This window comes from Styela clava, chromosome 7 (assembly GCF_964204865.1).
Source record: "Styela clava chromosome 7, kaStyClav1.hap1.2, whole genome shotgun sequence".
NCBI lineage: Eukaryota > Metazoa > Chordata > Ascidiacea > Stolidobranchia > Styelidae > Styela > Styela clava.
Window position 1 is genome coordinate 1,534,995 of NC_135256.1, and position 14,769 is coordinate 1,549,763.

At 37.0% G+C, this 14,769-nt stretch overlaps 1 protein-coding gene across 1 annotated transcript; it reads right to left on the reverse strand.

Moving 5' to 3' along the window:
- Window positions 1-1,018: 1,018 nt before the first annotated feature.
- LOC120328160 (uncharacterized) lies at window positions 1,019-12,261 on the reverse strand. Its single transcript, XM_039394577.2, has 6 exons — window positions 11,624-12,261; window positions 7,292-7,431; window positions 6,499-6,726; window positions 5,876-6,035; window positions 4,373-5,255; window positions 1,019-3,946 (listed from the first exon to the last, which is right to left on the reverse strand). Exons 1-6 carry the CDS (start codon window positions 11,733-11,735, stop codon window positions 3,733-3,735), a joined length of 1,737 nt encoding a protein of 578 aa, XP_039250511.2. The 5' UTR covers window positions 11,736-12,261; the 3' UTR covers window positions 1,019-3,732.
- Window positions 12,262-14,769: the final 2,508 nt, after the last annotated feature.

Sequence of the window (14,769 nt, forward strand, 5' to 3'; positions counted from 1 at the left end):
GCAATCTCTTCCCTCGGGATTCGAACCAGCGCTAGTTTTGTGCCAAGCTCGTGCGTAGCGTTAGGTACGACCATCCAACTGTCGGAAGAGGATACCGTTCGAGTACCACAAGGAAGATCTTAGAATGAACTATGTTTGAGGTGTGGTGGCCAAGCCCATCTCGACTATTATTTTCACGAGAATTCTGTGTTCACTATCTCGTCTCAACATTTAATAAGCTGTTCCAGAAAATGAGCAAACCCATAGCAGCATAGAGAGTTCGCGCGTACCGGAGTTATGTATTAGATTTTGTAAAACGTTTCATTTTGATGTAGCTACTGTACAGGGTTTCCATAAAGTCTGTTTTCAATTTTGTTATGAAGTCAGTTCTTAATATATATATCTTAACCAGGTTTGTTGTTTTTAATCATGAATCGTTCAGGTATTTTTACTTTATTTAATACATCTGTGACGGCAAAAACAATATATATATATGGTATAGATAAATTCCCTTTGCAATTTTAAAATATTTTAGGACATCATGGACACCCTATATCAGGGCTACTCAACTGACGCGAACCGCAGTCTGAGTTCGGATCTTTCTAGTGCTAAATTTGGACCGCAGCTGCTTTTTGACTTTGAATGTATCTTTTCAATTCACAATGGCGATGTCACTTATGCAAGGGTGTAGCCAGCCCAAATCGAGGTTGGGGGAGCAAATATTATAATTTTGAATTGAAACTTCGAGCCAATTAATGATCTCCGATATCAATCCGTGGCAAATAAAACCCCCGGATTAGCGTTTGATAATCAAAGTCAGTATCCCTGAGTAGTTTGCCAAAACAAACTGTACTAGACTACAAAGAATTAGAACAGAAAGCCGATCGAACCTTTATATTTATCACGATGTAGATCTCAGTGATCTTGTGATCCGATTACCGGTATTGTGCAAGATTAGATACACGTACTACTTTGTTCTGGACTTCGTGTCCATTTATTTGAGCATAGCTCTGTTGTTTCTTATATTGCGCATTCAGTCCGTACTCAGAAAACACAAAGTCTCTCAGATCTGACGTATTTTATTCAGTCGTTATTGCTTTGTTAATAATTTGAAAAATGAACAAAAAGCAAAAATATTGCAATAAGCGCGATAAAAAATAATAGAAAAAGTCAGAACGATAGGAGCTTCGTAGAACAGAAAGGAACACTATGAGAACTAGTTTAAAATAAAATGAGAAATGTTCTAATCCAGGTTTTCGTGCATCCATTCCTAACAAGGCTCTGTAAAGCAGACACTGAAACATGAGCAATTAATAACACCCCGGTTAGGATAGGATTTACATATTTATTCCGGGGGAGAGAAAAGGTATTGAGATGACTTAATCACATGACGAACCACGGCTTCTCGTCCGGTTACCAGTGCATGTCGGGTATGGGATTAGTTAGCCGGTTATTTGTTCTCAAATGCATGGTCTTTGAGATTGAGTTAATGGTAATTTATGGGATATGAAATATCCTAAAAAAATCACAATAATATATTATATCAATCTGCATTCATCTCTGTTAATTTGTTATTGAAACTATTATAGAAGTCGGAGTTTGGTATGTTTTATTGTAACTGTAGTCGGAGTCGTGTTTTTGAGCTCTCGGATTCAGAGTTGTAAATTATTAACCCGGATCTGGAATTTAGAAACCCGGATTCAGAGTCAAAATGTATTAACGCAGGATGGTAGTCGAGATTAAATAATTCAAAGTCGTAAATTATGAATCTAAATATATGAATCCGGAGTAGGAGTCAAAATTGTAGTAATCCGGAGTCGAAATTTCACGAACCCGCAGTCGTAGATATTTTTCTAACCCGAAGTTACACACAATTCTAAATATTTAATATAAATGTAATGTAAGGTAATATTATATCGAGAGCTTTGAAACGAAAGGGCGAATATTGGAAATTCAGTCCAGAAGTATGTGTACCAATATGAAGGTAACTAATTTAGTTTGCCTACTTTACATCAAGTTGTGTAAAGGGACTGAAGCCTATGGGCTGGAGATATATTTACTTGGCTAACACAGACAGTCCCCGAACTCGTAATAGAACTAAAATAAGGAAAATCGGAATAAAATTATGGCCTAACCCTGATCTGGTACACATACTACGGGAGTACCAAAAATTCAAATAAAATATTGAAAGTTCATATATTTGAGCATCGCTCTCATGTTTTCGTGACTGTAGTGTAAACTTGAAATAGAGTGACGGTCACAAATGAATCACGGGAAATATCGTTACCAAAAGGTGAACCCGGTTAGTTAAAATTTTTTATTTTATTCATATGAGCGAGTATTGTAAAAATGTTAAAATTTTAGCATAATTGTGTTTGTTTTGAACAACTTAAAAGATTACCCGTAGAAAACCACAAAGAAATATCTGCTTTTTGATCCGATTTTCCAGTCAAAATTTGAAGCAATATTCACTATTTAAGAATTCAAGTATCAAAACAACAAGTTTTGGGAATTTAAAAATCAAAAATATGTGTTTCCTCATTTTTTCAATTCCCAGCCTCTTAGATTGGAGCCCTTTATAAGCTATAATTACATTATAAAGCGAGGTAACCGCCCTTCTTTTTTTTTTACAAAAAAAAGGTTTGCTTCTTTTTTTTGGGGACGCCCATTAGTCGGGTCGCCACTTTTAAAGAATCGACTTTTAAAATGAAAAAAATAAGCGCATTTTGGAACTTGATAAGCGAGCAGCAATTGTCTATTCATTAAAATCTTAAATATATATTAGTTAAAGCGTTTGGAAATGTGTGCATAAAATAAAAGAAACTTAAAATTAAAAAAAAAGAAAGAATTTGGCAATATATATATATATTACCGTGTTTCATCGAAAATGAGATCTACTCTGAAAATAAAGCATATCTTGAATTCTCAAAATAATTTTAATATAATCCCTACCCTTAAAATGAGACCTAGTCAAAACCGCAAATTTTTTTTTTCATCTAGTCGATAGCTCTCCTACACGTTTTAAATGATTGATAATCTATGTTTTGCAGTTATTTTGAATAAAAACGCTTCACTTATAAGTAAATGGATATTGGTTTTCCTATTTTATATATTTATAAAATCTCGTAATTCTCTACTTTGTAACCTTGTTTTGATGTATATAAGACAATTTCCATTTCCTCTATTTCTTATGGTGCGTGTTTTTTTCCAGAATTTCGCTGTTTTATTTTAATAATATTGGAAGACGTTTTATGAAAATGGGAACATTTTATTCGTATGCTTTTGTCTGCCTACGTCATGCTTGTGAGTCAATCTTTTCCGCAAAGGCGTTATTTCAGATACAACCATTATAGAATTGTCGTTCGTACTGCAATATATCAGATATGGACACGGAGACAAATATTGAAGGTTTGTCTGGCGAAAAAATAGGCGATACCGACACTGTGCAGTTGTACTGCACTGCAGTATGCGAGTTTCCCAACACGGATACAAACGTTGGTGGTGTCTGGCGACAAAACTCGGCGGATACTGACAGTAGAGAAATGTTTTCGTACTGCTATATATCAGCTTCCTGACACGTAGACAAATGTCGGAGGTTAGTCTGGCGACAAAATCGGTGATACCGACACTGTGGAGTTATGATCCTACTGCAGTATGTTAATTCCCCAACACGGAGACAAACGTTGGTGGTTTGTCTGGCGACAAAACTCGGCGGATACTGACAGTAGAATATTGTCATCGTTCTGCTATATATCAGCTTCCCGACACGGAGACAAATGTTGGAGGTTTGTCTGGCGACAAAATCGGTGATACCGACATTATAGAATTATCGTCCGTACTTTTTGGCATTGTGTCGTCATTGGAGTTAAGTTCTCGTGAATCGATTGTTGATGTTATATCACGTATGACGTAACAATCTGAAGCGTCTTCTTGAATGTCTTCAAGTGGCTGACGTATATGACGAAATCTTGGAACAAAAAAGGAAAGTTATACATTGTAGACACGACATGTGGTGAACAAGACAGCAATGCTCAAATACCGCACAAAAGTCAGTGATATCACTAGCTAATAACTCACTAAAGATTGAAAAACAAAAACGGAAACAAATTTAAAGGTACTCCCGAAGTATGTGAACCAAGATGGCGGACACCAGAACATAGTATGTGGACCAGGTTAGGGTTAGGCCATAATTTCAGGTATAATACTACGGGATTCACTTGCCTAGTACCCGAACTCCGAATAGAGCTGAAATAGGGAAAATTGGAAAAAAAATATCCTAACCCTAACCGAGTGCACAAACTACGTTCCGGTGTCCGCCATCTTGGTTCACATACCACGGGAGCGCGAAATTAAATGCATAGTGATAGAGAAATGCATCTAGAATCCAGTTTACCTTGAGGAGCTTCCGGATGATGACGTCGACGATGACGACGAAGTTGAAGGATTCACCGGAATTGGGGTATTCGTCGTAATTGGGGAGTTTCCCATCATCAGTAGTCTTTCTTGTTGTATTACATCTGGGGATTCTCCGTGAAAAGTCATTGGGTAATAAGCGGGGTGGTTTCTGTGAAAACAATCTGGGCACGGGGAATACCCACGGTGGGGATTTTTACAATATTTATTTCTATCGTAGGGAAACCCCCTAGATATTTTTATTGCTTCCCCTTCGTCAAAGCTGTGTTGATGAGGCAGCCTCTTTGGCGCCAACCGTGGACTCGATGTCACGTGATAGTTTTCTGGAAAGCTCTCGGTTCGCCGAAACGGCAGATGGCGCTGGTGAACAGACCTTTCCTGTTCCATTTGACACCACGTGCAATGTTGGGCGGAACATGATTGTGTAGGGGAATTACCTCGATTTGGTGAATATTCATTTATATTGTTAGTAAACCTTCGATCAGTGGGAAACCCCCGATTGTCTGTAGGGAAGTCCCCTGGATTTACAGGCGGTCTACCATATTGCATATATCGGTGTTTACTTCTGACAGAACTTTGAGATGTTGGAACTTTCCGTGCGCTCATTACAATCTCATTGTGGGGTGACTCCACACATTCTCGCATAGGACTTCCCCTTCTAGTAATGTCGGCGACATTGTCAACCAAGGGACTTTCCCTTCTGGGGTTTTCACCTAAATTGTCTTGTTTTAATGGCATTGACCTGCTAGTCCGTATATTCGGGGAATTTGGATAACTTCGTGGTTGAGTTTCCTCGTCTTGTATAACGTCACGTGCATTGTACGTCATGGACCCTTTCAAAATGTCTATTGTGATGTCAGAGTCTAGAGAATGAGTGATAATGGAATAATTTAAAATGAAAATGCATTATTGTTTATAACCATGTGGTTTACAAATTCCAAAATCGACAGCAGATGGTCATCCGGTCAGTAATTGGAATTTCGTGTTTTCAAAGCCGATTATATAAGATTAGTAGTAAAATCATAAACAAACAGTCAATGCGGAACCCAAAGATACATGACATGGACAAAAGGCGATCTCATCGCCATTCGACAATGATTTCGCACTCAACTAAAAAGTGATAAATTGTGCAGACGAATTAACTTCTGTTAAAAAATCTTAATTTTTGTATTGCAGGACTGACCCCAAGTATAACGGATTGCACGGGGACCCCAGTGATTTCCATAAAAACCCATGAGGGTGAACAACCCCCTAAAATTTCAAACACGTTACATCACACTTAAATTCCTTACTTATATATAATTGCAGTCAAATAGAAAACACACTTTTATAAGTTACAGAAGTGATTTCTCTAATAGTAAAATACCTACCATCCCCATACTTTGGAAACGGCCCCGAGATTCGATTCGATTCTGAAATCATCAGTTATTCGAAAATAGCCAATCCTAACAACTACCCCACAGCACTGAGCAAAATTTCTTACCTAATAAATCCGCAGATTTTGTCCTTCGACTCACAACTGAAACATTTGGTGAACTGTTATATTTTGTTTTCTGCAGCTGGTTTTCTGTCTTTTCTAGGTTGTTCAGTTGTTTCTCGTCCGTGTAGATGTTTTGTTTGCGAAGAGAAAATGGCGAGGTCGTCTGTGGAGATTTGAAACAGAAATCGAAAGTGAAATATTTAAACTAGCAGTTGAAACGTTCTGTGGTTCCCAATCTTTTAGGGCGTGTGGTCCTTTTCTGGAGGCTTTTAGAACTCATTTTTAACATATTGGAGAAGAGAGTTGCAAAATAACTGATATTATTGATAAATACCATATGAATTTTGAAAATTAGCCAACTAACATAAATTATTAGAGATTATTACTAGAAATTACCATGTATTAAATGAGCCATAAATCCGGTCAATAACCTGAGAATTCCCGTTTTATACTGGAATACCTGTAGCGAATGTATTGCTCTGCAGAATACTGCCAATATCTATTTAATGCGGTATTTTATTTAGAGTTTTTGGGTAGAAATATGGTAAGAAAGTTTATTAGATTGTTACGTACTTATGACGTCACGGAATGACGTCATAAACGTTTATTCAAAGTGTCGACCTCACCTTAGCAGGGCTTTTGATATTCATATCACCACTTTGCTCAGATGTGACGTCACTATTGATTTTTGTGACGTCATTATTATTGTTGCTTTCTGCGATTGTTTTCTTTGGTAACGCTTCAATGATCACAGTTGTTGTTTTATATTCAACGTCTGGTTTTGTGTCTTCGTCGCCAGTTAGCAAGCTCAAGGGCGTGCTTCCAAAACGAGGTCTTTCAGCTTTTCTAAGAGCCTGGAAAACGTAAGATTTCATGTAGATACTAATACAAAATGATATAGCTATGCTGTGCACTGGTTCCCAACTTTTTGTTATTGAATTTCTCCTTTCTCCTACCCATGTGAGTGCCTTCTTAAACTTAAAATGTCGGATTAGGATTTTATTCGTGATAGGAAAAAATCTAATTGTAGACAACGGCCACGCGTTGTGACCTGTGGGTCGCCTGTTGTATAGACACGTAGATTGTTTGAAGCGATATTTACCAAAGTATTTCTAAATATATGAAAGTATTTAGAATAAAAATTGAAAGTTTTTTTTTTATCAAAACGGCACGGTCTCCTTATCAAACGGTTTCCTAATAGAGGTTCGTTATTTATATAGAGAGAGAGCAAATAAACGAAACAAATTAAAAAATATATGTTTCCTCTTTATTTCTCAAAACAGTTGTTCTAAGTTTTGCATTTTGAGCTTATATATATATATATATAGAGAGAGAGAGAGAGATCTTAGATAATGGTCGCATGCACTGTATCCACTGTTAGAATATTGTATTTCAATATTTTATTTATTTAATATTAACCTGAGCGAGTGTTTTTCTTCCTTTCATACTTTCAACAAAATCAGCTGATGCTGATGACGTCAATTTACTTCGCTGTAACGATTTCTTTAACATTCGTGTTTGCTCTTGAGTGACGCTGTCACGTGATACGAGAGTAGAACCTAAGAAGAAAAAGATTTAAATAAAATCCCAATAAAAAAGAAAATTTAAAAATGAAATTATGAAAACTTTCCAATGTAGGCTTATGGTATCGACTTGACCGTACAGCTCGGCTGTCAGAGCATCGTGTTAAGCGTAAAGAAAATGTTAGCCACCGTACCTCTGATTACCCTGCGTGGGTTGCAGATTTGAATATTGCGGGGTAAAATTATGTGCGAGAGAGTTGCTGGACTCTTTGCCGCCGTTCACGTAAACGCTTGTCGAATACGGCTTCTTCCATTATCCAGTCCATATATATGGAACAAATATCTGGAAAACGAATTCCATTACAGACATCGGCTGGTAACCGGACGAGAGGCTGTGGTACGTCATGCGATACGATCAAGGGTGCTCCAGAAGTATGCGCAACAAGATGTCGCACAACCTGAATCCTGTCCGGTACACACATACTGTGTTCAGGTTGTGCGCCATCTTGGTGCGCATACTTCTGTAGGTCCCGATCAAGCCATCACATCGGCTTTTCTCTCTCCTGGGGTGAATAGGAAAATTTTATCCTATTCAAACTAAAAAATCGGTTTCAAAACCAGGGGTGTGCAACCTTTAATACAGGTGGGCCACATTCAAAAAATTGAAAGAAACCGCGGGCCGCACCTTTTTTTAACATAGGCTTTCAAATAGTTTCACTCACAAAAAATTTGGTTAGTGTGGGCGGGCCGCACAATTTTTACTTGTGGGCCGCATTTGGCCCGCGGCCGCAGGTTGCACATCCCTGATAGTTGTCCTTGAAAATAGTTTCAGATGCGTGGCCTGAGAGATAGCTAACCTCGGATATAGGAAACGCTGTCTGGTTAGGTTATTTTAAGAAATATTTTGCATGGCGATTGAAAAGAACTGTCTTTTCAATCTAATTTTAAAATTCCAATCTGCTTTTCTATTGGCCACAGAAAACAGGTTCAGTTATGCTTGACTAAGCACCGCCACGCTTAACTGAGCATTGATTATGATCATATAATATATATAGCTGAAGCTTCCGCCATTGCCATAATATTACCGATGGAAACCCCTAAAAATTGGTATTTTTATGGAATATAGCGGGCTGCGGGGTTGGGGGCCAAATGCTGAGAGTGTTTGGAAGGAGCCATGGTTCATGAAAATATGAGAATAACTCCAGATATTCCACCAGTTTCCAATTAAAATTAAGAAAGCGATAAAATCGAGTCGCTCCAAATACATTCAAGGATATTTATTGCCGCTGGATCATGCCTATTACAGGCCCTGGGCACTTAAGATTACCCTATGTATATAAAATAGAAATATTAAAACGAGAATATCGGTCAGAGACCGAAGACTTATTGATCGAAAGTTAGGGGATCCCCCAAAACAGCGCTCTTACTCCATAGTGACACCTTGTGTCCCATCACTAATTAATTGATAATTCGCTAATTATACGACATAATTCGCCCAAAATCAATAAGCTTCTGGTCCGAGATATGATAAACGGATATGCAAAATCTTTAATCTCGCTTTCGTGAGATATCGCGTACATCTAACAGACAGACAGACAGACAAATACCTATCAACATACTTACCGATTAAAATCGATAATTAATAAGTGTTCCATGTTATCTAAATAACTTTCAGTATTCACTACCAATTAAACGATAAGTTAAGATATTTTTTTGGAAATAATGCTCATGCTTATAAGCATTTATAGAGGGGTGTGAGATGGTACTTGAGAAAGAGAAAAAATCAATTTCTATCGAGACAATATTGAGATCTGATTTGTCTGACCGAATCTAGTTACTTTTTTAAACCTCAGCACGAAGTTTTTACCCGAATTCTGGTAGACAATTCCAAGTCAAAATGAATTCGGTATTTAGTTCCGCGAGCTTGTTCGAAAAGAGATGAAAAATCGTGTTTAAAAAATAAAAGGCCAAATATATGACACCATGTCTCAAATGGTGGTCCAAGATTTCAAAATTGTCCAAGGAAATAACTTAAATTTTTTGCTTATACTTGGTTGCGCAATCGCCACGCTTGGCTGATCATTTTGAAAGCGATCAACCTATAAGGATAAGGGTTTGTTTTCGGGTTTGTTTGGTAAACATGTTACAAGCTATCGGGGCAGAAAATTAAGACGAATATTTCAAACTTTTGACAAACTTTGACTGAGCGATTTTTCGTGAAAATATTTTTGTGCTACAGAAGTTTTATACCCTTTTTTATACGGCGGTTAACCGGTTTACCGATTATTTTCTGTGAATATTGAGACGCTTGATAGATCTTTTGGTTGTCGTTAAGTAAGTAAAAATTAACGGTTTACCAACAATTATTGAGCGATTAGAGTTACAAATGTTTTTTCTAATGGAGTATAATCAACCGTTTTGATAATAATAGTAATATATAATAGACTTGTTTACTGGGCTCAAACCTCAAAATAAGAACTATGAACTCGAAATATGAACTATGAAATCGAAATATGAACTATGAATGAAAAACAATTTATTTAAAACAGCCAGGCTAACGTTTATATAATAATAATAAGCACAATGTAACAATCGGGGTTATTGTGACGTTATTTCATCGATATTTTCAAAAATTATATTCATGAAACCTATAGTCGTAACTTCAGCAGTCAAAAGGGGCCAGATGAAACACTTCGGTGGGCCAGATCTGGTCCGAGGGCGATAATTTGCCCACCCCTGGTTCCAATTTTCATACAGCATGAGTGTTACGGTTGGCAAATGAAATAAATATAACATTATCCTAAGACCTAGAACAGAGTGGTTCAAACCCAGGCCCGCCGCTTCAATATCTGTGGCCCGCGTCGCATTCGGTGAGGAACCAAAAAATCGCATTTAGTGTTGTTTCGTCATAAATTAACTAAAAATTCTTTTGACATATTGTTGCATCACTAATGTCACAGGAATGACTAGTGTTATGACTTGCTGAGGCAACTAGCATAGTTAAACGAGTAAAGTTCTTAGCACTATTGTGGCCCGCGAACAATGCAAAAGTAAATTTTGTGGCCCGCGGAGCTGACAATCTTGGACCACCATTACTTAGAATATGCATGGGCCATTGCGCAACTTGATACTTGTTCCAAATTATGACCACGTTTTGCAATGATAAAATATATTTACATATGTTTTCTTTAACCGTCAAGCATGAAATTTTACCGGATTACCGATAATTTATCATGGGTTATCAAAAAGTTGGCATTACAGACATTTTGTTTGACCGTTAATCAAGTAAAATTTATTTGTTTACCGATGATTTTTCTGTGAATATCAAGAAATTGACGTTACAGACAGTTTCTTTAATCGTTAACCTATTTACATACCGGTTTACTATTTTACTTATTATTATAATGAGGGTGGCCAACAGTTGGTGAAGTATAACTAACCGGTTTACCGACTATTTTCCCGCAATTACTACTTCTGCGATGCATTGCAATATATTTTTACCGATAAACAAGTGAAATAGACCGCGACCGGTCCTGAGATTGGTGAGAGTTATAAAATTCGACGTGGCGGTATTTCGTAAAAGTATTTTGTATTGGAGGACTACCCGCTCATTTCGCTCCGAACAATGCACCGTACAAGTTTCAACTGATATCTAACATTATGCGAGAAGCTACGTTTTGAAATGATCAGAAATCACTACGGAAAAGGCTTTGTAAAAGCAGTTACTGCTACGGATCTACTGTGTATTTAGAAGGACCGTACTTTTTCGCATCGCCGAAAATTTGGTACTCCCGTATAGTATGTATACCAGGTTAGGATTAAGCCAAAATTTTATTCCGATTTTCTTCATTTTAGTTCTATTACGAGTTGGGGACTGTCTGTGTTAGCCAAGTGAATATACCCCATGCCCATAGGTTTCAGTCCCTTTACACAACTTGATGTAAAGTAGGCGAACAAAATTAGTTAACTCAATATTGATACACAGCGCCAAAAATTTACCCGTTTACCGATTAAATTTTATGTGTTTACTCAAAGATTGGCGTTACATATGTTTCGTCCCCATTAATCAAGTAATTTCCCGGTTTACCGTTGGTTTTTTTTTGAATAAATATGGGGTGATATTGCTACCATCACTTTATACATGTATTAATTTCGGACCACGCTTGCCAGTAGATAAGGCGTCAGTGGCCACTCGCAAACTAAAAAACGTAGAATTTCACACACTCACCTCTGCTTTTGATGATCGGAACAATGTCAACACAAATACAGATGACAATAGCTGCAAGAGCGCCCACTAGCAGAACAACCGCAAGAATAACAACGTACATGTGAAGCATCATATTTCCGCCTGCGGAATAGTAGCGTGGTATTCAGCTTCGATTGAGAGTCAGAAACCAGTTTCCAAAATCTATACAATATTTGTGAAAATCCAGTTCCTCCACTTGCCAAAATCCAGATTTGGGAATAGGAAAGCAAGTTTCATGCAGACAAATTAAGATCCCGAAAAAAATCTGATTTCAGAGATAAAATCCAGTTTTACTATTTGAGAATCCCCTTTCGGAATCCAGATAAACCAGTTTAAATAATTGGACAACCCCGTTTTGAAATCTAGTTACAATAGCCGATTAAATCCACTTTCAGTAGTTGAGAAATCAAGTTTGAAAATAGAAATGCCAGTTTAAAAAAAATCCAGTTCCAATTTTCAAGCCACTTTTTATTTCTTCAAGTTCGTGAAATATGGATTCAATTGTGATATATCCTTTTGCATGCTTTCCAGGCTCTTACATATATTGCACATTGAGTTGCAGCCAATTCTGTGCGATCTAAGCCATTTTACTTAAAGTTATAAGAAAAAATTTAAATTATAGTTCTGTGACAAAAAATAGGGGAGTATTAATAAAAATAAATTTTTTTTGAAGTATTCGGGGAATTAAAACTTTAATTAGCAATATGTATTAAATAAAATAACAAGAGGAACGGCGGTCAAGTGTGAAAATATAAAGCAGTGCGTCTAAAACGGTGGGGCGTGCCCCTAAAGGGGGCGTAGACAATTTTTTGAGGGGACGTGAAGCTAATTTAAAATAAAAATACTTGTTAGATTTGACTAGCCTTATTTTAGATATCTATATCCCACCCACGTATTTTCAACGTGCTTTTTGGATAAAACATTGTTTCGCCTTATTATCTGTTATTTGTAGCTTATTGTTAGCTAGTTTTTCTAAGGTGGGACGCGAGACTTGACGAACTCTAAAAAGGGGGCGCAGCTTATAAAGTTTGAAAACCATTGTTATCTAGTATAAAGTATTCAATAAATTAAAATAAAACAGCAAAATTTTGAGTGAAATTTCTGAAAATATATTCAAAATGAATCGTTCTTTTTTCAGTCAAAAGTCCAACAGGATTGGGAAGAATTTAAAAAGTATAAAGTTTTATAAAGTAAAGCTTTCATGGAGGTAACTAATTTTGTTCGCCTGTTTTACATCAAGTTGTGTAAAGGGACTGAAACCTATGGACTGGGGTATATTCACTTGGCTAACACAGACAGTCTCCGAACTCATAATAGAACTAAAATAAGGACAAAATCGGAAAAAAATTATGGCCTAACCCGGTACACATACTACCGGGAAGAAATACCGAAATTTGGAATCGATTGGTCTATTTGTTAACGAGAAAAGCAATTGTTCACAACAACAATTAGAGTTTAGCAAAGCGTTTTAATGTTCATACTTTCATTCCTTGTCCAAAATGATATTTTACAATACCTAAAAATTTTAATGAATCCAAACATATAATCCACTACATAAAATGACTCTAAGTAGCCGGGACTGTTTTAAAGTTCTCTCGTAAGATGTTTCTCCAAGTATCGATTTCCTTGTTTATTTCTGCAACAATGACCAATCAGCAATAAGTCAACAATGACGCAACAATGGCAATTTATGCAGCCGCTCAGTCAGATATTTAACCATGGTTGTAAATATTGTCTCGTTTTTGTTGTTTTGCGTGTTATTTGTCAGTTTTCAGTCGGATTTTCAAAAATTAGTTGTGAAGCAAATATTTTTTGGGCGCTCATACATACTATGTTCAGGTTGTGCGCCATCTTGGTACGAATATTTCGGGAGCGCCAATTTTTGTGTCATTTTGTCTTCCGGGGAGCCTTAGTTTAGTTGTAATAATCAAAAATTAGTCGCGGAAATGTTGCGATATCATTACTTACAGGCACTTGGTTTAATATTTTGAATAAAAATTATAGTTTTGAACATGTGAGCCAGTTCGTAAGCGCTAACTGTCCAAACACTCTCAAAATGAACGTTGAAACTTCTGCAAAGGTAAAGTATGGAGAGACTTTTTTAAGGGTCGAGGAAACGTTAATTCAAAAGTCCAAACAAAGCAATATTATCCGATCGCCGCGAATATCCTTTTCTCCTTTCTCCAAACTGAAAGATTTTCTCAAAACTTCCCAGATTAGCAGAACAATATTTGATCTCTTATCTGAAATCTCCGATTTTCACTATAAACAGATTTGTCTTGAATGTTTTCGTTGTTATGGAATGCAAAACAACAGTTTAACCTATGTCGTTGAATTCCTCCTTTTTCTATTTTAAAACTTTCCATTTCTCCCTTACTATTCTATTTACCAGCGGTTTCCAACCGGGGGCACGTGGACCCCTATGGGGGCAACGGATCAGGTGGGGGTGGGCCAAAATGCCAGGCACAAAAATCGATACTCCCGAAGTATGTGAACCAAGATGTCGGACACCGGAACGTAGTATGTGTACCAGGTAAGATTAGGCCATGGTTTTATTCCAATTTTCCTTATTATAGTTCTATTACGAGTTTGGGACTAGCCAAGTGACTTCTGTAGTATTTGTACTTAAACTAATGGCCTAACCCTAACCCGGTAAACATACTACGTTTCGGTGTCCGCCATCTTGGTTCACATACTTCGGGAATAGCCAAAAATCATTTTACCTTTCATTTCACAAGATAAATTCCCAGTTTAATTTCTTGATAAGGTCATTTCACATGATGATTTCACTTTATTGAGCATGAATTGTGTGACCATAATGGGATTTGGAATCTACCAATCAAAATAATATTATAAATATCACTGGAATTTTACACAGGGCACCATGAGTGCTGAAAGCCTCTGGAAAGAGGCCACGACCCATTAAATGATAGGAACCACTGCTATATACCAAACTGGCCCCTAATCAGTAATGAATGCTGAACACTTCTATTAGTATTTTTTATACGTAGGTTACCAAAGTCTAAGTTCTCAGGGCATCTGAAAGTCATGATCCGGCCTTGCTATCAACAATAACAAACTGGCCACTTATCCTTAAATCCATGTTTTTGCTTGTGCACGACCTTCTT

Coding starts and splice junctions, on each gene's coding strand:
- LOC120328160 (XM_039394577.2), bottom strand. CDS start 11,735: ATGATGCTTCACATGTACGTTGTTATTCTTGCGGTTGTTCTGCTAGTG. Junction 7,432..11,623: donor TCCGATCATCAAAAGCAGAG/GTGAGTGTGTGA, acceptor TTTTCTTCTTAG/GTTCTACTCTCGTATCACGT. Junction 6,727..7,291: donor GAAGAAAAACACTCGCTCAG/GTTAATATTAAA, acceptor TACGTTTTCCAG/GCTCTTAGAAAAGCTGAAAG.